This window comes from Tauraco erythrolophus, chromosome 6, assembly GCF_009769465.1.
Source record: "Tauraco erythrolophus isolate bTauEry1 chromosome 6, bTauEry1.pri, whole genome shotgun sequence".
Classification (NCBI taxonomy): domain Eukaryota; kingdom Metazoa; phylum Chordata; class Aves; order Musophagiformes; family Musophagidae; genus Tauraco; species Tauraco erythrolophus.
In genome coordinates this window covers 26908396-26930922 of record NC_141470.1, presented here as the reverse complement: position 1 = coordinate 26930922, position 22527 = coordinate 26908396, and the positions used below count along the sequence as shown (strand labels likewise).

Genomic DNA, 22527 nt, shown 5'->3' with positions numbered 1-22527 from the left:
TTCCCCTGGTCATTAGCAAACACCAACAGCCATCTTTGAAGAGTTCAGCTGTGTTTGTCCATTCGTGGTTGGTTGGCTCCTCAGGCTAACCAAGGATTTTCACCTTTATTTAATTGTTTCTTGCATTTCTTAGGAGCGTTTTTGAGGCAGTCTCCAAAGGAGGGCCTGGTCACTGAAAGGATTAAGTCTGAAAGCTCACCGCTGCATCACCGACTGCTTTACTGGAACAGCAGCTACCACTGACACCCAGCTGAGCTTTTATACTGGTTTCCAGCCCCAGAGTAAGTGAAAGAAAAAAAAAACATCCACCATGGCACAAATTTCTTCCTTCTCAACACTGTATAAATTAAGCAGCTCAAACGTTTACTATTAAAGCTGAGAAGCTCTAATGCTGTTTTTCGTCAGCAAACACACGCATTTTTGTCTTGGCGCCTGCAAGGCCATGAGGCGCTTCGCTCTCTGGGCCTCTGCCCGAGGCCTGCTCCCTCCCCGCGGGATCAAGAGCCCCGTGCTCCGGCGGACAGACACCCCCGACCTCCAGCTTTAGGTTGGGACGGGGGTCGGCTACACATGGACGCGGGGCGTCTGACTGTCTCGGGGCGGGGGGCGGCGGCAGGGCCCCCCCCGCAGCCTTGACCGGCGCCCGCCCGCCTGGCTGTCGCTTCGGTTTCTGGGAAAGGGGCGCGCGCGCGCCCCGCCCTCGTACGGGGTCGAAGCCGGGGCCGGGGCCGGGGGCGGGGGGCGTGAGGGAGCACGCGCCGCCGGGGGAGGTGCTGAGTCACGCTGGGCCAGCAGAAGGGCGGCGGGAGGCTCCGCCCCTCAGCGCTTGCGCCGCGGGCTGCGCGCGTCGGGCGGGAGGGCGGGGCGGGGCGCGATGACGCTGCGACCCTATAAAACGGTCGGCGCCGGGCGACCACCGCTTAGAGCGCGTCGGCGAGGCTGAGCGGAGCTGGTTCCTGCGTCAACAGTGCTTGGACGGAACCGGCCGCGCTCGGGCCACGCCGCCCCCACCGCTACTACGCTCCACCGTCGTACCCACCGACTCACCACCCCTTAAGGCAGCGCCATGGCAGCCCCTCCTTCCCAGGTGCGCCAGAACTACCACCAGGACTGCGAAGCCGCCATCAACCGCCAGATCAACCTGGAGCTTTACGCTTCCTACGTGTACCTCAGCATGGTGAGTCGCTCGGCTGAGGGGGAGGGGCCTGTGTGCGGGGGTGAAGGGAGGGGAGAAGCGTGGGGCCGGCTGGTGGGGAAGGGGCGGGCGCGCTTCGGGCCTTCCCGGGAGCGCTTGGGCTCAGGTGGGGGCCGGGGGTTTAGGCTAGGCTCGGGGGGCAGGCGGGCCCACCCGGTGCGGCCTTTCCCGTGGAGGGGTCTGCGCCCGCCTTGTGTTTGGGCTCTGTCGGGGTGAGGGAAGAAGTGTCGCACCTTCCGCTTGAGGAAGCGGGAGGGAAGGTAGCGGTGTGAGTGATGGGTCCCGCAAGGGATAAGGGCGTAGCCGGGGCTGTGGGGTTGGTTGTGCCCCCCCGGGGTGGGGGGGCGGTTTGCTGGCGCTGCCCGCCCTCCGGTACGGGCGCTGCACGAGGGACCAGCCCGGGCCCTCCGCCCCCGCTGGCCGAGCGATATGGCCGGCCTGCGGGGAGGGGGCACGGCGGGGGGTTCCCGAGTGCCGGGCGGTGCCTAGGGACGCAGCCGCGCTCCTCCTTCTCTCCCCTCCCCCCTCCGCCTCTGTGGCGTTCTCGGCCTTCCCCTGGGGGTGGGGCGGCCCCTCGCTCTCTGTAGGTGAGGCCTTTATCTCGGTGGCGAACTTCAGTTACACGTTAACCGCTCTCTGTCCGTTGCCCTAGACGGACTCGTTATCAGCGCAGCTCAGCAGCTTCCAAAGCGGCTCTGCCCTTGGGGCTGGGCTGGATAGCGAGGAGTTGACTAACGAAGCGATTGGCACCTTTCCCACAGGCGTTCTTGTCTCTGAGGCAAGGCTTTTCGTTCGTAGTTTTCGAAGTGAATCGGTAGGAATTCGTGGTTTCCTTGGTGCTGTGCTTACCTGTCTCGCGTGGCGTGAGGCTCCAATTTTAGCCATAGCCGAGATGAGTAACTTTGGTCTGGACAGCAGCTCTGAGCTCTGCGCAGCCACCTTGGTGCTTTAGGTGTGCCAGGTAACTTGAGACTTTCTAGTGACACTGTAGTGTGTTGTGGCGCTTGGGTGTAGAACTCTACAGCTTGCTTCTGTGTTGCTGCGATGGTCTGAACCTCAGCTACGAGCTGGACGTGATTATGTTGGTGGAGGATAGTGGTACACAAGCACCAGTGTCTTGATGTGAACCTCCAAGCTGCTGGTTTAAGAGCAGAGAATTCTGTAGTATTTTGCCTGGTAAATAATTGGTAGCTGATACAATGCTTCCCATTGAATCCTGCCTAATGGCTCTGACCACAGAACAAGCAAGCTGTGTGGTGGCTTCTAACTGCTGTTAAAGGTATTTTTGGCTTTCCAAAAAAGACGGTCTTGTATTTACTGTTGACTATGTTTTTATTTTTTTTCTTAAATGTGGTGCTAATCTTTTTTCAAAAAAAAAGTAGAAAGTGTACTTTTTAGTCTAATCCCTGATAAGCCTAGTGAAGCACAGGAGCCTTATTGGAGAAGTGCCTTAAAGTTCTTGGCCACCCTTAACCATTATTGCAAGTCAGAACCTTGACTCGTGGTCCTTGTAAACAAACTCAGACAAAGGGAGCAGGGAGGATTTCTCCTTCTTGAAAAAGCTTTTCAGGCTGCTGTGTTTAAGGCATTTGAATGGCACTCGAAGAATATCCGTGGGTTTTTTTGTATCTTCAGACTGAACCATAAATAACACTTATTTGTGTCCCTGGGGTGTTCATGGTAGGGATACAGGTTAAAACTAGTCCTGGCCAGGAAAAATGGAACTTGCTGCGAAGGGAACAGTTTTGCTGTACTGCCTTGCTGGTGTTGACGGCGACTGCTAGCCTTAGCGTGGACTCCAGCCATCTTGAAGTAGGGCTGATAAGAGACTGAAGTCGCAGTATGGATTGGCTTTATATGGTAGCTGGAGTGAGGCTTGGAGTTTGAGCATGTGAATTCTTATTTTCAGTCTTACTATTTTGACCGGATGATTGGCTCCTGAAAAACTTTGCCAAGTACTTCCTGCATCAGTCCCATGAGGAACGTAGCATGCTGAGAAAACTGATGAAGCTACAGAATCAGAGAGGTGGACGCATCTTCTTGCAGGACATCAAGGTGAGGAGTGGAGCTATGGGTTGTACTGTCTAGTGCAGAACTAGACTTGTTCTGTCTCCAGGCTGGAAGGGGATGACTTTCCTGTAAGGCCTCTCCCAGAGGAGCAGCAACTGACAGTAGATAAGCATACTGCATTGCTGTGATCCATGCATGGCATTCAGCCCAAAAATCTGTAGAGATATGTAGTAATTTGATAATTTGTGCTGATTGACTAATAAAAAGTACTTTCTGTGTAGAGAGGATGCCTGCCCTAGGTGATTTGCTGTAGGTTGAGGATAAGTAAACACCGGCTCCTTCATTTGCCTTAATTTGATGGCAAGAGCCTTCTCTGTTCTCTGCACTGTTTTGTAGAGAACTCTTGATCGCTTGACATGGAATGTGAGAACTCAGGTTTCCAGTTGCTTGTTATGGCTCCCTGCAAGATTTCAAAGCACTGTTTTCTTCAAGTCACTTAATTAGACGATTTGAACAGCAGAAAGTAAGCACTGGAGTAGGGCCAGTTTAATGCTAGACAACTCTTGCTGGGGAAAACAGCAAACTAAGTAATGGGCACTTGAGAAGAATTCCTTTGCTTACTAGTGAGTCTGAGTACTTGTAAACACTAGACTCTATACTAGGCAGTTCTGAGCTGAAGACTAGATGTGCCTATACTGGTGTCTCAGCTGCTTCATGTCTGAGATTGTGCCCATTGCCTACATGTAGGCAGATGTTTAAGCCATTAGGTTATAATGGAGGAGGCTGACGGTAGCTCTATTAGCTGTCTTGTTTACAAGAGCTCAGAGGATGTAACATGAGGCAGATAGAGGGAATGGGGACAGGTCTGGGACTCGGAGCATGCGGTTCAGCTCTGTTCAGAGCGTGCTCTGTGTGCACACCATGTTTTTGAAGATACTTAAATGCCTGAACTGGTCTAAACAGGCTTTGAGACTGATCTAAAAGACTTGTAGTCCCTAATGATGTGTGGTACCAGAAAATATGGTCATGTGCTTTCCCCTTCTAGAAGCCTGATCGTGATGACTGGGAGAATGGGCTGACTGCAATGGAGTGCGCCTGCACCTGGAGAAGAATGTGAACCAGTCACTGTTAGAACTGCACAAATTGGCAACTGAAAGAACGACCCACATGTAAGTAGATGCTGAAGCTGAGAACGTGGCTGTGTAATGAGAGGCTTGTATGTGTCTTAATTGTGTGGCTTTGGGGGCGAGTTACATGTCCCCACCATTCCTAAAGGTGAAAAAAGGAGTTGAACTAGTGGTGCAGCCTTTCGGAGGGAAAGGCCCAGATGTCAGCCTGTACCTTAGCTGTTTGGTAGGCCTATTGCCATCTCTTTCTAGGAGGACCAGTTGCAGTGTGTTAGGGTGGCTGAGGCCTGCCTTACAGAAGAGTGGGTGCATCACTTTGTTCAAACCCTTCTATTGCTCTTGGGAACAGAGGGCACCCATGAAACAGCATTTCAAAGCAAAGAAATGTATTGAGCTCTATGGAGAAAGCTTGTTTTTGTGTGGGATGAGTTCTTTAAACCAATGGATGCCTGTAAGGCTGTCATAAAATTTTGACAGTCTCTTCCTTCCAAATGTTAGAAAGCCCTGACTCTTCAGAACTGTCTGAAATGCAGGTTTCTTCACAGACTGAAATTATTGGCAAGGCTGGATTGAGGCTTCTTAGTATCAGAAGAGATTAGCAGGTGTCTCTTAAAGTACTCTTGGAAGTGTCCTGTGTAAATTAGAGGGACTTCTTAGAAGAAACAATTAGCTGGACCATTCTAAAGGTTTAAATCCTCACAGCCATGAATTCAAGTGCTGTGTAGTGGGAGCTTCTAAATCTGTTTCAGAAATTTTTCCTATGCTTCCTGTTGTAGGGAAGAGGGGAGGCTTCCTGAGCTGATGCCATACTGCAGGGTTCTGGAGCAAGCATGCCTGGATAAACCTATCTCACTTTGGTCTTGTTCTGGCATTGCTGAGGCAAAACTAAAGGCTTCTTCCTCTCAGATATCTTCTGCTGCTTTAAAATTGTCATTCTGTATCTCCTGCTTTCCCTACTGAGGACTGGTAGGATTTCAGATGTGGCTTCAGCAGGACAAGCTGTGTTCAGGCCTAAGTTTAAACTCTCTTGTCTCCCTTTCAGTTGTGTGACTTCATTGAGCTCACTACCTGGATGAGCAGGTGAAAGCCATCAAAGAGCTGGGTGACCATGGGACCAACCTGCGGAAGATGGGGCACCGAAATACGGCATGGCGGAGTACCTCTTTGACAAGCACACCCTTGGGGACAGTGACAATGACAGCTGAAGTCTTGCCAACAGCCACCCTGTGGGTTTCAGTGGAACTCCTACTTACTGTCCAGCCATGCATGCATCTTCAGGCTATCTAGGATAACACAGTTCTTACACTCGTACCAAATACCACCCCTCTTTCTCTTGTGTTTCGTGTATTGCCCTCCATCCAATAAAGTGACTTGGTTCCAGTTGTTTTTTTCTGTTTTGGAGGCAAGAGGCCTGTACTTGCAGGATTGGGCTCTGTAGTCTCTGTTGTGACAGCCATCTTAAGTTGGGCATGGATGAAGAGGCATCCATGTATTAGAAGTATTAGAAGAATAGAAGTATTAGAGGCATCGGGTTTTACTTGCTTTGCACTTTTATAGAAACAACTCTTTCCAGTCTGGTGGGATTTACTGCAGGAATTGGTCAGTGACTAAAGTTGTGTGTTAAAATGCCTTTGCCACCAAAGCTGTTGCTGTAATAAAAGCTCAAGGAAAGGAAGTTTTGAGTATCTGGGCTTGCTGAATTGCTCCTGTGAATTCAGATAAGGCTACTGAAGGGGGCGGGGGGGGGGTGTGTCTAAGTGCCTCACTAGGCATCATCCATCCATGTCTAATAAACAGGGCTATGCTTGTATGGAGAAAACATACTGTGGATTAAGGCTTTGGAACTGTGTACTGTAATCAAGCTGGACTGAAATGGCGGTGCTGCAGGAACTGCCTCAATAGCCCTGCATCAGGAGTTGCAGTGGGTGGTGGTGACATCTGCCTAGGTCTAAGTGCTGTACATGGAAGGCAGAGAGGATTGGCAGCTGTTGTGAAGGCGTTGGAAGGGATGTGGGAGGTGAATTTGTCATGTGCCTCCTGTGATATGGGAGATTTGCAGCTGTTTCTGAAGCCTCTTGCTTAAAACAGGAGAACTTTTGTGGTTTCTCTAAATTCCTGTTGCATGGAAACTAAAATGAGGAAACAAAACAGATGGTCTTAGACTTCAGCCTTGTTTTTATTTTCTTAGGGAAGACAAGTAGAAACTCACAGCTGGATGGTGTCTGCTACCATCCACATGACTTCTCTGAGTACTGTCAAATCAGTGGCAGATGTGATGTGGAACTTCAAAAGGAAGCCATGTGCTGGGCAAATACCATTTACTGCAGCCACCTGTTCTAGCAGATGTTTGCTCTGCCTTATCCTGTTACTTTTCCAGTACTGGAAAACACCAGCTAGACATGACTTCATGAAGCACTGGGAGGTTTGCACAAGTGATGTGACTTGCTTCAGTCTCTTACTTTCCCTGGAGTATCTTGTCAGTAGAACAAGTCCTGCCTGAGACTTGGGATGGGTCTTGTGACAAATGTTAACATAAAGCTCAAGTTCCAATTCTTGCTGTGATGAGGAGGGGGGGAGGTAATCTCATTAATGATATTCTGGTTTGGGCTACACCTGCACTCCAGGTTCTTCAGGCTGGTACCTGCTGAAGGTAATTGCTCTGCTGTTAGGTATCTGTAATCCATAACACTTAAAGTCTTGTTCTTTTGCTATAAAATTAAGAGTTTTGTTGTTTGGTTATTGTTACAACGCTGAAGTTGTGCCTGATACCGTACCTGAGCTCAGTAGCAGTGTGTTAGTGCTGGCTTTAGCTTAGGCTGGACTTTAGCTGCATGTTCCAGCAGAACGTGCTGTGGCTGCACTGCCCTTCCATTCGGGTGAGTGCCAGTGTGGCCAGGCACCAAGATACTGCAATATCACTAATGTGGCAGGTATCTCAACAGGACTGTGTGTCTCCTGGTCTCCTCTAGCTGTACTGATCTAGCTGCTCTTCACATGTGCTTTCACTGGTCTCCATGATCACCTCCATCAGCCCCACATAGTCGCCCTCAGCTAGAGAGATGCCAGAATCGTTGGGCGATGGATTCTCTGCTCGCCTTGGCTCTTTTGTAGGGGGAGTATTAACACTTCCGTTTCCAGCATCTCTCGTGGTCCTGGAAACCTCTGCTGAATGCTGGTCTGGAGCACTGTCTGTATCTTCTAAACTTAGGCTGTGAGCATCAGGGCCCGTGTTCCCCATGTGGGATCTCTCCAGCGCTGGAGATGTTACAGGAGTGAACGAGAAGCAGAGGGAGGCACTGCCTCCGGGGGTTTTGTTACTGGGGGTGTGAAAGGCACTTGAATGCTCAGAATTGGGGGTGGCTGATGCTGTGTTCTCCAGGGTTAGCCAGGGTGGGTGGGAACCTTTCAAGCTCTTTAGACTCTTGAAGCTACCCTGCTTCTCGTGGTCTGGGGACTCTGCCAAGAAAGGGAATTTAGGGCTATCTGATGCTGTGGACTGAGCTCCTGGACTTCTTGCAGTGGCAGCTTCTCTGGTTTTACTGTTAGAGCTGCTCTTCTCTTCTTCTACTGTTACAACCACCGAGTCAGGACCTTTGCTCCGATCTGTTGGCCAAATAAATGTTTCCTTTGCACCTGAGCCAATGGAACTCTGGCTCTTATACACATCGCTGACTCTGGAAGGTGAGGAGTTGACAATGACGTCCCTAAGAGAAGTCGAGCACGCAGTGATGCTGGATAGTGCAGGAGGCTTCTTACGGCCTTGGCGTCTAGAAGGGAAAATCATGGGGATAGAGCTGATTGGTGTCTGTGGAGCACTGTAGAAACCAGGTCTCTCATAAAATGGGGTTGACATGAAGGCATCAAACTCCCTTAGTTTTCTGTCTTCACTGTCCCACTGCTCCTGTGAGCTGGAGTCTCCTCTGGGCCGATTGATGCTGCAAGGGCTTCCAGACTTGCCCATGTCTTGGTACGTATAATGGGAGAAGGGGGATGTGGGATCTCCTCTTCTGCGCAGAAGGTTCATCCGGGAAGAGGACCTGGAGAAAGTCGGTGACTGGACACCGAGGAGGCGGCCCAGGTGTCCCAGTAATGGTGTGGAGTGGTTTGCCTCCTCGTTCTCTTTAATTTGCTCCAGGGGCTGGAACTCCATCTCTTCTTTCTGCATGCTGGGGAAAGGCAAAACGGGCTGTGACAGCCACAAAAGGAGGTGGTTTCTGGTGGAGAGGCTGGCAGCGCAGGGAGTGCTGCTGCCATGCCTCTCTCTTCCTGTATTGCCATTAGATGTGTTACGCCCTCCACAACAGGGATGCTCATTGGAGAGGAGAAAAGGTCAGAAGCATCCGCTTCTGTGGAGGATGTTTGCTATTGTCTGTGCATGAGCCTATAAATATTTTAGAGTAAGATTTCACAGACTATGGAGAAAGATATTATGGCTTGCTCTGACTCCTCCAGTGTAACACCCTGCACAACAGCTGATCCAAGGCGTAAATGTGGACTGTTCTGACACCCTGTGGTTGCGCTCACCTGATATCAAAAGTTGAGCCAAGGAACGATGGGCGCTTGTACTCAGCAGTGGCTGCGGTGTAGGGTGGCTGGGGATCAGGCTCGTTCCAGTATAGGTCCTTCTCCAAAATGGGTAAATCCTGATGCATCTCATCCACTGCCATGAGGGAGACCTGCAGGGGACAGCAGAAACGTCATATGGCTGAGGAGCATCACCTGTGCCTGCAAGGAATGCAGGGCGGGAGGAAACAATGTAGCACAGAAGTGGCTGGGTTTGCTGTGTCGTTTCCTGCCACTTGGGTGGTTTTTCACACGGAGGGATTTGATTAATTGGAAGGAAAGCGATATGCTCACTAGGACAGAGGGGCTCAGTATTAGGAAGGGCTGAAGGTGGAGGGTTACTGCATGGGAAAAAGCAGAGGAGACAGTTAGATACAGACACAGGGTGGAAAAAACGAGGGAGAGGCAGGAATAATGTGTCATTGAGAGGTAGCGGGGGTGTGAAACCAACAGCCTGGATCCATCGTGTCTGTCAGAGCATGGATGAAAGCTGCAATTGGTCTCTATGTACAAAGATCATAGAATCACAGAATGGTTTGGATTGGAAGGGACCTTAAAGATCATCTAGTTCCAGCCCCCTTGCCATAGGCAGGAACACCTTCCACTAGATCAGATTGCTCAAAGCCTCATCCAACCTGGCCTTGAACACTTCCAGGGATGGGGCATCCACAACTTCTCTGGGCAACCTGTTCCAGTGCCTCACCACCCTCAGAGTGAAGTATTTCTTCCTTAGATCTAATCTAAATCCCCTCTCCAGCTTTCTTGTAGCACTGGAAGGCTGCTAGAAGGTCTCCCTGGAGCCTTCTCTTCTCCAGGCTGAATAACCACAACTCTCTCAGCCTGTCTTCACAGGAAAGGTGTTCTAGCCCTCTAATACGCCCAAAGCCCTGTTTTTCCTGGTGTGAGAGGGTCTTCCTGGCACAGGCCTTGCCCCACATTCTTCCTAGAGCCTGGGATGTCTCCTTGGCTGCTGAGGGGGAAGACTGAGCTGGTCACCTTCACCCTCATATTTGTTAGGAAGCCTTATGCTCTCCTCCTGCTGTCCTAGCCATCTCCCTCTGGAGATCCTGGGGCTCTTCTTAACATGCATCCACCAACAATTCAGGAAAGCACAAAGGTAACAGGGACTGCTTCTCTGCCCTGTTGCAGGCATAGGAGGTGGGCAGCAGAGCTGTTGGAGGAGAACTTTGTGACTGCAGTGACGGGGCTTGCTAAACCCTCAGGTGCAGTCCTGCCTCAGTGTTCCTCTGCAGGTCAGGGTCATCTGGAGGATCCTGCCTTCACGTTACCTGCAGGTTCCTGTCGATGAGCCAGTTGGTTTCAAAGTCGTCATCGTCCTCCCCAAAAGGGTTGATGAGTTGCTCAGCCACCTGCATGTGGAGAGCGCATAGCAAAGGTCATCATGGTCGTACCTGCCCCTTTCCCTGCAGGGAGAAGGCCAGTGGGTGCAGAGTAAAGCGTGATGTCCCTCAAATTCAGAGCAATGCTGTTCCTCCCAAAGAGATGGGTTAGTGCAGGCTTGCCAGTGGCTGGGAGATGTTGGTACACCCAGATAACTGCCCCTTCTGCAACTGCAGACCACTGCTGCAGGTAAAGCGTAGCCCACTGCCTTTCTTTTTCCCCAAAGTAGTGAGGATCAAAGCTTTTAGGAAAGGGGGAGCTGATCTCCAGGGTGAGACACTCAGAAACTGAGAAGGTCTTGGCAATACCCTCAGCCCCTGTTGGCTCCCTTTTTGTGTGCCGGCACGGGGCATGTTGCCCATAGGCCAAAGAACACAGCCCAGTTCCCAGTGAGCACATGCTGGGAAAAACCTTTGGCCGAGTCAAATTCCAGCTCTGGAACTTTCTTGGACTTACCTTTAACCAGCCAGCGTAGAAGAAGAACTGCAAAAATGTAAAGACAGGCACGAAGAGATCTAGTTCATGGCCAGGGTATGCTTTTTCTGGATCCAGGAACTGCCGTCCGATCAGACAGGCCAGGAAGAAGCTGTAAACAGCCACGGTCACCACCTGGGAAAGATGCCAGGGGACACACCAGAGGAGCTTGAGTTCCCAGTTTGCTTTCCCAGCATCTCTTCTCAGTTCCACCCCACACATCTCCAAACAGCGGCAAGCTGCTGCAGAGCTGCTGGCTCTGTAGCCTTTTGAAAGCCTTGAATTCAGTTACGACAGGCTTCTCCTCTGCTTTTTGCAGGAAGATGCATTTCTGCTGCAGGAAGCTTGAAATGTGCCCTTTAGCTGTTACAGACACCGTATTTCATTCCATGCTGTCCCTGGAATGACATCTGTGGAGGCATCACAGAAAGACGGTGGCAGAAGAAAGCATGTGACACCCTGAATGGAAAGAGCCCAAACAACTGAGACATGGCTGCATGGTTGTTCTGCTGCTGAAGTAAGGGGTGCTGTGAGCTCCTCTCATTTTTGCCCCTGCCTCTCCCAAAAGCTGTCTCAAGCCTGTCATGGCTCAGTCCTTGGTGGCAGGCCACTTCCAAGTCAGGGCAGGGAACCCTGGCAGTGCTGCCAGCTCTGCACTAGCTCCTTCCTTCCTGGTCCTCACACTGGGACTTTTTTATATTTGCCTACTTCCTTGCCCAGATTTCAGGCTACAATGAGCTTTGTGCTTTTCTCCATAATCATGGGACTGGAAACTTCCCCTTTTCAAATTAAAAGCAGCTCAGGCTCTCCCATGGTTTCTTGACGCAACAAGCAAGGGGGTTCAGAACAAACACCCAGCATGACAAGGCTCTCGAGCCAGCCACGCAGTTGCTTGCAGCGAACGGCGCAGGGCTGTTTCATGATGGGCAGGACAGAGAGTGCCTGGAACAACAGACTTTGCGGTGTGGGTGGGCACCTAAAAAACGGGTTGTGTATGCGGAGGGGACAAAGGCATGCTGTGATGCTTCTTTTGCTCCTAGTGTGCAGGACACTGATCTATCTGTGCAGGAATATAGTTTCCCAACGTGTTCCCCATTAACCTTCAGCACTGCGCGAATGGAAGCAGTTCCCGTTTCACGGCGGAGTGCATTAGTGTTACCTCAGCAGCTGGATTGTATGAAACAAAGGAGAAAGTTGGTGCCGAAGCGTCTGTCTGGGTTTGCATCGAGAGAGCTATTAAACAGCTGAGTACATGCACACAGCTCACTCTCACACACGTGGCACAGCTCCATGGGAGCTGCCCCTACTCTTGGAGCAGCTTTGCTGGCAGATGGATCGCAGCTCTGCTGAGGAGGAAGAAACTCCTTCAGGGATGTGCTCCCTGCAAGGCAGTGCAGGGAGTCGATCTGTGTTTTCCGTGTACCCATGTGGCACACATCGTGGTTAGCTGTTATCCTTGGACAGTGTGTGTTTCTGTAGAGGTGGCTGTGTCTGAGTTACGGAAATAAGGCTGGGCTGGGTGTGTGCTGCTGAGCTACGTGCGTGAGAGCCAATGTGTGTAGGTGGGGATGAAGGGTCCAAGTGTGGGTCAGGAATGGGTGTAAATGGGGGTGCATGAGGCAGCGTGCATGGGCAGGAGCAGTAGGTGTGGGGGATCCCTTCTTACCTGAGTGTAGACCAGGGGGATGCTGATCCAGTCATACCCGTAGAGTCGCCCGCACTGGCTGCGCAAGGTGTTGAGCTCCTGCAGCGGGGAAAAGGAATGGCCTGTCAGCCGTGCACAAACGTTGCATTGCCTTGCTGGGGACACTGAGCCTCTCTGGCCTCGTTGCCCTTTGTTGCTCCAGCCCACTCCCTCCCACTCACACCTCCTCTAGAATGGGGACTCAGCCAGTACTCCTGCACTCTTGGTGCCCAGCCTCACCCCAGCAGACCACTGCAGGGTCTCATGCTTGCCCTGGAGGAACTCCTTGCTGCCTGAGTGTCTCCCTCTGAGCCCAAGATCTTGTTCTAGCTCACTTCATAGCAGAGTTTTTCTCGTCCCGAAATGAGCAGCCAACAGGTTAGGCAAAGAATGTCTCAGGAGCATCCATTCCTCTCTCCTAACTGTATAGTGGGTCTAGATAAATAGCCCAGAGGGAGATCTCTCTGTCTCTCTCTGGGCAGATGATTCTCACTCCAGAGAACAGAAACAATGTGACTTTATCTGTACATGAATACCAGGAAGGATGAGCTGCTCTGGACTTTTCTTCTCTGCAGCTGGGCAGGGATTGTTGCCAGGTCTCGCCTGTGGAGCATGGCCTGCTTCCCAGGACTGTCTAAGAGTTTTCAGTAGTGAAGTTCTCTTCAGGGACCTTGGATGTTAGGGATGCTTTTGACCTCTCCTGGTGTTTTCCGGATACATGCTTCCTTGTGGCTTTCTGTCTGTATTCTGGAGACCCCCACTGGCCACTGTGAGTTAACGTAACATCCCCAGGGACAGGCTTAGCTCACTATCCTGCTTCACCATTCCTATTCCTTGCCTCACTCTGGAAATCCCTGTAGTTCCATGCACAGGACCTGAAACAGTTTTGTATTGCTTCTGTCACTCACGTTCAGGATGCCTTGGAGCAGGACGCTGTCCCGGATCCTCCCTTCATTCCGTGCCTTCACAGCCAGATTGGAGAACCATACACACGGGATCCAAAACTTGTTGTGGGGGGAATTCAGGCTCTCAAACTTCTTGTGCTCTTCTGGTGTCATGAGGCCTAGGTGGAAAAGAGCAGATGAGAGAGGGATGGTTGTAGATGGCAGAAAGGAATTGATCTGGTCTGAAATGAAAACATCTAAATCTCAGGTGGTTACCTTAGCTCTCCTTAAAAATCACAGGAAAGACTCAGACCCTCAGCCTTTGGGAGACATATAGAAGGAAGACAAGTCTTCTGGTTAAAACATTGAGTTATAGAAGTGTGAGAGGCAGGCTTTATCTCATTTCACTTTGGATGTCTGCAGTATATCTGACCAAATCACGGTCAGCAGGGAGATAAATTATTGCTGAGGGTGCAATTGCCTGGTGTACTTAGACTTTTGATGAGAATGGGATAACTTACGTCCTAGAAGTGTCTGTTTCTCTCTCTGGATTGCAAGGGGAACCTGGGTGGCTAGGGCAGGTGCAGACATCTCCCTTTGGGCAGACTGGGAAATGTTGTATCTTGAGGAGCATCTTCAGAGAGGATTCAGGGAGCCCAGCAGTTAAGGTCAGAGGTCTGAGGCTCCAATTCCCACCTGCCCAGTGGAAAACTGTTGCCCTTAGGGAGCACAGACATACCACTTGTCAGGGGTCTGCTCGTGCTCTGCTACAGATCTGCACAGGGTCATTTACTACAGAGAGCTCTTCTCTTCCCATGCACACTTTCAGTGCAGGGAGAGCAGCTCCCAGTGAAGTCGCTGCACCAGAATTACCCTGATGAGATCAGCCAGGGCTGCCCTGTGACCTTATCTGCATTCATGAACCGGGTCTCGACACTCTCCTCACATAAAAATTTGGGCAGAGACCTTTCATCTTTCAAACAAGCCTTCCAGCCGCTAGTAGGAACAATAGGGAAAAGAGCAGTTGATTATCTCAGAAGAGCAGAGCTAGGGCATGAGCAGGTGCTTAGCACCCGCTGCAGACATCAGTTGAGCACATTGCAGCACTATCTCATCTCCAGTCTTGAGGTCATGTGGCCGTTTCCAGGGCTCTTTGTTCCCAAAACAGCAAGAATGTGCTGCCGTCTTCTTGGTGCCAGAAGGCAGTACCTGTACTGACCTGCCCTCACAACATGCTCCATGCTGGGGAAGCGCTTGTAGACAGCTGTGCTGACTGAGCGCAAGATCAGGACGCTGCACAGGTTGCTGTAGCGCATGAGGGTGCGACGCAGGAGCCGCCCGTACTCATCCTCGCCGTCCACATTGCAGGAGACCAAGTTCATGATGCGGTCAGGCCATGGGATGCTCTCGTACTGAGCCCACCAGCGGGACACCACCAGAGCCACGTAGAAACCTAGAGGTAAGCTGAGCAAATTAGCCGTCCTAAAGGTGTGGGAGATGTAAATGCTCATGCCTACGAAGTCTGGTACTTCTCATATGGGGATGGGTGCAGGCATGCCTGGAGGGCAGTTCAGATCTCCATGCTAAAGTTGGAGTCTGAGTTTCATGGTTTATTTGGTGCCTGCGCTCCTGGCGGAACCCAGAACATGCTAGTACATCTGGCCGGTGCAAGCTGTGTGCTGGGGACATACCTCACAGCTGCAACATGGAATGATGTGTTTTTCTTGAGGACTTATACAAAGGTGGAGGGATCTGCTTAGCGAATCTTGCCTGCCTGCCTGCAGAGCTGTATCAAACCAGGGAGAAGAAATGCTGTCTCTTTCCCCTCCCCGTGTGTTCCCAGAGAGAGCTCCTTACCCAGCACAAAGGACACAGGGATTAGCTCTGCGTAGCTGTTGCAGTAGAGTGCCAGCTTCTCAAACATCAGCCTTTGGCTCTCGCTCAGGATCAGCCTAAAAGGGAAAAACAGAGAGATCGGCCTCAAAGAGTCTGTGCCTTGTTAGGCCTGCTGGGATAGGAGTCTGGCAAGGGAAACCAAGGATGGGTAGTCATGACACTGCCATGCTGTGAGTTTGGGAATGATGTGAGTGAACAGCCCTTATGAGCCTGGGACATCAGCCCACCTCCCCAGAGGTCCGAAAGAGCCAGAAGTGGTCACTGACAGTGTGTGGTACATGATGCAGTGCGATGTCAGGGACCACCCCTATTTTTCCCCCTTGGGAAAGTGCTGTGTTGTATTGAGAGTTTGCCACAGAGCTTGGATGTGCACCACAGTTCACTTAATATCCTGCAAAATGTCAGTCCAAGCTCTGCTCTTCTGTGAGTTCCTGCCTCTTTCTTAGAGCTGCTTTCCTACCTCTGTGCTGCATCTGTGATTTTCCTTTCCATCTGTGCCTTTCCTCCCCAAAACCAGACCAGTCACAGAGTACAGTTGCCTTATCAAAGATCTGTGGTCCCAGAGCTGATATCTGCTCTCAAAAACGTACCCAAGGTATCGCCTGTTGTGTAACAAGGGAAACTCTCTCCTAAAGCTCCTCACTGTGGGACATATCCAGTACTAGTTCAGCCTTGATCTCCATGATCTACACAGTGTTCTTCTGTAGGTAAGCATCAAATGCAACGCTTCATCCCAGAGGAGAGAAACTATGTTACTTCCCAGGACAGAAAAAGAAGATTTGTCAGCTGCTAAGCCATACTGGAGCAGTGAGGAAGGACCTTTCCTTTCCTCCTGTGAGCAGAGGCTGGTGAGTGGCTGGACAGCTCCTTTTATAGAATCATAGAATGGTTTGGTTGGAAGGGACCTTCAAGATCATCTAGTTCCAACACCCCTTGCCATGGGCAGGGACACCTTCCCCTAATCAGGTTGCTCAAAGCTTCATCCAACCTGGCCTTGAACACTGCTGGTGATGGGGCATCCACAACTTCTCTGGGCAACCTGTTCCAGTGCCTCACCACCCTCATAGGGAAGAATTTCTTCTTTAGATCTAATCTAAATCTCCCCTCTTTCAGTTTAAAGCCATTGCCCCTTGTCCTATCACTACACACCCTTGCAAAAATTCTCTCTCGAGCCTTCTTGTTGGCCACCTTAGGTACTGGAAGGCTGCTAGAAGGTCCCCCTGGAGCCTTCTGTCATCCAGGCTGAACAACCTCAACTCTCTCAGCCTGTCTTCTTAGGAGAGGTGCTCCAGGCCTCAGTTCATCTTGGTGCCCCTCCTCTGGACCCATTCAAACAGGTCCATGTCCTTCTTATGTTGGGCGAATCTTCACCAGGTTCACTGTCCCAGTCCTGTGTTGCTCAATTGTCCTGGTCCAGGACAGGCTGAGGGTGAGGGGCTGTGTTAATGTTGGGGTGTAAGGATGCTTACCTGTAGACAAGACTGATGGTGAAGTAGAGAGAGATGAAAATAAGGAACTCGGAGTAGAGAAGTTTGTAGATACTTCCTTTCCATTGGAGCAGGAGCTGCGAGAAGGTGCCTAGGCGGGCATCAGCCACGCGGTTGGTGTATGTCACTGTCATCACAGATCCTGGTAGAGACACAAAATGAGCAGATGTTGAAGCTGCCAGCAAGCTTACATAGAGGGAGGAGACAGGGACACTGCAAGCAAGCCAGGTGGAAGGAAGGAAGAGAGAAAGAGAAAGAAACAATGAGTTGAGATCAAAAGACAGGTAAGATGAAGTCAGTGACATAGAGAACCAGGAGGAAATTTATGGTAGGCAAGAAATTTGTTGAGCTTGCCATCTTTCTCTTGTCTTTGAGCTGCATGTGAGCTGGTTACAAGAATATACTTTCTGGTGGTGCCCTTGGTGTCTAATGTTTCATTGTCAGCATTCAAGTGAGGCTGGTTGGTCAGAGTGGACAGAGCCCACATGCCACTCCCTCCTACAAAACAGTTGTTTAAGATTAATTTTCAGGGTCATGAACTCCAAAGTCGCTTACCCTTTTTTTTTCCCCTTTGGCAGTATTTGCTTCAAATATGTTGTTTCTGTAAATCTCTTGTCGGGAAGTGTCTTATCGGAATACTGATGGCAAAAAAACCCACAACCAAAACTCAAAAGAAAAACCTCAGAAAGGAGAGATTTCATGGCACTGATCCAGACAAAGATACCCCTGGAGATTTGACAGTTTTTGTAGCACTTGCCCAACAAGTATAGCTGTCTTTAAATTTGGGCTGAGGGCCATATCTGGGCTATGCTGGTCCTGGTCTCGCAGGCACAACAGCCCTCCCTGTTAGAGAACTGAGGGATGGAGTTTGGCCAGGCTCAGAGAGCACAAATTCCAGCAACTCCACCTCCCCTCTCCCTCAACCATACGTTGCACAATGAATCATACTGGATGAAAAAAGGCATTCAGGCTTGTGAAATGCTTCCCAATCATGCAGCATCCCTGTTGCACTTCTTTTAGTCTAACCCTGGATAAATAACTCTTTATCATCGATTAATAATCAGACTCGCATTTGTATAAATCTGAATTTGTAAAAAGCAACCAGCAGACCAGTGTAATCAATGCTGGGCAGATGGGTGAGTGATCCCTTGGCTTATAAATAATTATCCAACATGAAACTAGGGGTATTCCTCAATTTTAGCACATTACCAGGATGTGACACAGACATTGCTATATAATAGAGGCAATAATGTTAGTAGTTATGGGGCCTTGGGCTCTTCCCTGAATGATGGAGACAAAGAAGCACTTCAAGGGCCAATTCAGACCTTACTGCTCTGTCGCAGCAGCTGAAGGCAGGTAAGTTTGTGCCCACACTCCTCATTTAAGCATCTCAGTGAAAGATCTACAGTTAGGTGGGGACAAGTCAGGTCCCAGTCTGCTGGTGCTGTGAAGAAAACCAGCAAATCTGTTTTGTTGGCTGCTTCAACCGAACAGCATCTTTGTCCTGGCTCTGGCTTTTCAGTGCTGCTCCTCCTTTGGACGTCCCTGTCATAACTCTCCCTGTGTCCCTTCTCACAGGTTATATCGGAGGAGCAGAGCTGGCACCTGCCCTGCCAAGGGCTCCCTGCCTGCACAAATGCACTTTTCACTAGACCCTCATGTACATTTATACCGTTTCCATGTGTATTTCTGGCCAGTGCACAAGACTTGGAAGAGTGGGGTTTAACTGCCCTAGAGACTGCCTACGCTTGGGCTGCACGGCTGAGAAATGTATGCAAACACCCATAATTTTGTTGGGGGCTGCTTACAGAAAGCTGGCTGTTTTCCCTATGCTTTGGGTCTTGAAAGTGCTCAGGGAGACTCTTCATTGCGTAATTCAAATACAGATTCACTTTTTACCAAACATGGAAAACTTCAGCTCTTGTCCATGTAAATAATGGATGTCACTCACCTCTATGCCGTTCTGCTCCAGCATGAGATATGCGGCTTTTCCCAGTGCTTTTTCCTCCAGCCCTGAATGGTTAAGGCTCTTCCTTGCCCACCTGCCAGCCTGTGTGGGACTTCCCCGGGATGTCACTCGGCAGCTGGCACACTCAAAGCACCATTTGGGGTTGAGGTACATGGTGGGAGATGTCTCACCACAGCACCGGCACTGGCACACCGGAGTCGGTATGGCGAGGAAGAGCCATCCCCTGTGCGGTGCCCGCTCAGCCCACTCCCCAGGGAGCTGCTGCCTGCTGCTGCCTGCATCCGCCTGTCTGATCCGTCCGGATTTACCATCGCGCCTGGAGGTCGACTGACACTCATCGGACTGTGGAAGCCCACAGCAACCAAGATCTCGCAACAGCAAGCCTGCGTCAGGTGCGTTACCCACAGCGTAAGACCACAAACAGACATGAGCAGCTATTGCAAAGATGGAGAACAAGCAGGTAGAGTGGACAGATGGAGCGAGAGGAGGTCATGGATAGGCAGGAAGATAGAAGTTTGAAGGAAACTATCTGCTCTAGGGAGGACTAGATACTTACAGTCATGGGCTCCTGAGCTGTGCTGGAGGCTGTGGAGGTTTGGTCCCGCACGTGTCCTTGCTGGGTCCTTTGTGGCCCACGCCACGGCCCGCCTCCTCATGCCCCCTTGGCTCATGGGGGTTTTGAACCTGACAGACACGGTGTGCTAAGGAGCCTGAAACCCACTTGGGAGCTGCAGCCGGTCACTTGATGCCATAATCCTTCCTTGTTACAAAAGAGACTCTGTTGTCTTTTGCCCTGTTCCCTTCTAATCTTCTGAGTAAGCCCTGCGTGTTTATAGAGGCGGCCGGAGGAGGGGGAGCCAGGGCTGGCTGCTCTGCAACTGCTGCCGCTAACTCCTGGCACAGCCATGGTGGCTGCCAGAAGAGAGGCATTTTCCTCTAATTCTTTCCTGTTTGGTCCCTTTCTCTGTGTCACAATCTTACAGGAGCCCTGGGAGATTAAGTAGGGCTGGAATTTTCCACAAAGGCTATAAAACGTGTCTCCCTTGGGGGCTGCGCAGCCCTCTTGTCCCTGGGGAAGCTCCTAGCTCCTTCGGTCGGTGAAACACCTGGCCCATGTTCTGCCTGGCTCTCGGAGGATGTTTCTCTCTAACTCCTCACTGTCTCTGCTGTCCCTGGATGAGTTTGCCATCTCTTCCAGCTGTGGTTTGGATGCTGGGGACTTCCACTCTGCCACTGACTCCCTGAGACTGTTTCTGTATGTTCACTTTCTTTTCCATTTGCTTTTCCGGCAGCACTTGGGGGCTGTCACTGCTCTTTCTTGCATGCCACCCTGGGAAACGCAGCTCCTTGCCTTTGTCCTCAAGCCTCCACCAAGCTGGAGGACTCCTTGCCTCTGCCTCTCCAGGGTCTTCAGTCCCTTTTCTGCTCCCAAGCTGTCCCTCGCAGTTGTGATCATCCTTCTTTTCCACCATCTCCTGCAATCTCTCCTGTCAAGTCTTTAAGACATTCCCCTTCCATGAGGCTCTGAATCAACATCCTTTCTTACCAAATTAGTCTTGCTGTGGCATGCATCCTTTGCTGTCAGAAGGCTCCTGGGCAGGCGCAGGACTTCGCATAGCTCACAGCTCTTTGAGAAGACCACCATGTCTTTCCATCTCCTTTCTGCTCACTCCTTTGGAAAGTTGTTTCTGTTGGCCAAGGTAATAGCATCTGCCCCTAAACACCTGCATTTCCTCCAGTCAGCTCTTGCTGAGCTGCCCAAACATGCAGTGTCCTGGAGACAAGTAGCTGCTCTGCTCCTTAAGCCAAGCCATGGCCCTGTCTCACCAACTGGGCCCAGCTGCATAAGTGTGCTCTGACCCTCATGGCCTTCACCATTTAGCCAGCTGTGGAACACTGCGGAGAGGGAGGTCTGATCCCTACAGGTAAGAGCAGCTGGAGATCCAGGCTCCTCGGTGAGGTTCTGTGGGGTTGTCATGTGTGGTTTTTTCATGGCTCTTTCCAGCAAGTTGGCAGCAAAGTCTCCAGTGAAGATAAATGAAGAGCTAGTTCTTGTAATAACCAACTTTATTGTGTGCTGGTCTGTACGGCTGTGTCTTTGACACTTGTTTAGCATCAGCAGTGGGGATTAATTTGTCCAAACTTTTAGGTTTCTCCTTTCTGTGTGGCTGAGCCTAGAAAAGGGAAGGGTGTTGTTTCACTGCTGCGCTGAAGCAGATGCTGCCTGGCATCTGTCTAAATGTGGGGCTCCTGCTGCAGTCCTGGGAATTGCTGTCAACAGTGGAGAGAAGATAGTTCAAACATGGGACTTGGTGCCAGCATCTGAGGCTTTAATTCTGGTATGGGCTGTAGTGTGTTGGGTTACCTCTAGTCCTGATTCCTTTTCAACAAAAATGAAGGGAACAACCCTTGCTCCTTCTTCCTGGCACCAAAACCATGGAGATCTCCTGACTTCTGCTAATCTCTGGGTAGACGCTGCTCTGTATTGGATGGCATGATATGCTGAAGGACATGGTCACACATCTGGTGGGAGTAAGCCACCACATCTGGCCATGCAATTGGAAGGCTGCCACACTATGCATTAGCAGAACGCTTATAATTGGGGAAGGGACGGACCTGGAGCACTTGGCCTTACCAGGGTCCTTCTTGCATGGACACTCTTCATCCCTGGGTGTGCTGCAGCCCTGGAGCCTCCCTACTAGGGATGACTTGCTCTGGGTAGGTGGGAGGGCAACGCAGAAGAGAACAGGCAGCATGATGCTATTGCAATGTGAGATAACAGACCTGACAGGAGGAGCAGGGGCACATGGAGGGCCACTGGAATAGCCTCACATTCAAGGCATGGAACTAGATAAGGGCTTTTATCAGTGGCCAGAGGCTAGTGAGTACATGGTTGCCTCACTGGCTCAACCACAGCAAACTCATCATATTAACTGAAAGAGCACGTAGCTTTGTGCCTACTGTCATGAGCAGCACCCATCAGCTCAGGGGGACAGAGAAGGGTTCACCAGCACCAAAACCTCCCAGCTGTCCTCCCTTTCTGCAGCCTTGCTCTGGGCGAGCAGCGAGGCAAGGCTGCTGTTTCAGACTCTGATGTGGCTGCCCCTGTGTGAGTGGCATCTGTCTGGGACAGGAGATGGGATGCCCTGGTTTTTCTGAGGTTCTGGGCCAGTGTTGTCCCTCAGAATTGTACTTAACTGTGTGTGTTATCTGCTCTGTTATGGGGCTGGGCTTGCTGTGAGGTCCCTGAAACTTTGCTCTTAGGTTGTGGCTGCTCCCAAAGGGCCCTTTTATGGCTGGGATCACAGGGTTGGGAGAGGGTCATCAAGTGATTCAGGATCATGACAATGTCTTGAAACACCAAAAAGCTCTGTGAACACAGGTAAGAGCTGAGAGAGCACAGGGACGGACCTTCTCTGAAGGCAAGGTGGTCCACACTCCAGTGGTTTGGTCCTCCCCTTTGGGGAGGTATCCAGAGAGAAGGAATCAGTGGACAGGCGGGCTGAGACAGTTCTTGAGGATCTCAGTGCCTGAACCCTAATCCTCACACATGGTAGGGGGACAAAAATGGTTCTGGTGAGATGTTTGCTGGAGCTGTTGGGAGTGTTTTGGGTGTCCGTGGGGACTCTAACATGAAACAGCAAAACCTCAAGTGTCCTGTTCTTTGTAGAGGGATGTGCTGACATCTGGGGGACTCTGCTGCCCTCCTCTGAGAGTAGCTCAGCTGGCAGCTCATGTGGTTCAGAGTTGCTGTTAGGACAGCATGAAATATTTGTGGAATTTAATATGAAAGGAAATAACTGAGGGGCTACCAGCGTGACAGCGCTGTTTGGATCT

The 22527-nt window shown here is 50.9% G+C and overlaps 2 protein-coding genes across 2 annotated transcripts; one reads left to right on the top strand and one right to left on the bottom strand.

The window, feature by feature from the left end:
• The first annotated feature begins 911 nt into the window (after positions 1 to 911).
• Positions 912 to 5712, top strand: FTH1 (ferritin heavy chain 1). Its single transcript, XM_086613704.1, is given in 9 exon segments — positions 912 to 1177; positions 3105 to 3117; positions 3120 to 3250; positions 4251 to 4296; positions 4299 to 4355; positions 4358 to 4374; positions 5375 to 5390; positions 5393 to 5464; positions 5467 to 5712. Coding segments are annotated over 9 exon segments (534 nt in total). The 5' UTR covers positions 912 to 1066; the 3' UTR covers positions 5538 to 5712.
• A 1585-nt stretch (positions 5713 to 7297) lies between these two features.
• BEST1 (bestrophin 1) lies at positions 7298 to 16855 on the bottom strand. Its single transcript, XM_009990248.2, has 9 exons — positions 16704 to 16855; positions 15196 to 15290; positions 14558 to 14791; positions 13363 to 13517; positions 12437 to 12514; positions 10753 to 10905; positions 10185 to 10265; positions 8857 to 9008; positions 7298 to 8498 (listed from the first exon to the last, which is right to left on the bottom strand). The coding sequence occupies exons 1-9, from the start codon at positions 16853 to 16855 to the stop codon at positions 7298 to 7300; spliced, it is 2301 nt and encodes a 766-aa protein (XP_009988550.1).
• Between the last annotated feature and the right edge of the window lie 5672 nt (positions 16856 to 22527).

Excerpts from the sequence above, each read along its gene's own strand:
- BEST1 (XM_009990248.2), bottom strand. The coding sequence starts at position 16,855 with ATGACAGTGACATACACCAACCGCGTGGCTGATGCCCGCCTAGGCACC. Across the intron at positions 14,792-15,195 it reads CCCTGTGTCCTTTGTGCTGG|GTTTCTACGTGGCTCTGGTG; the intron begins GTAAGGAGCTCT and ends GCTTACCTCTAG. Across the intron at positions 10,266-10,752 it reads TCTACGCTGGCTGGTTAAAG|GTGGCTGAGCAACTCATCAA; the intron begins GTAAGTCCAAGA and ends CTCCACATGCAG.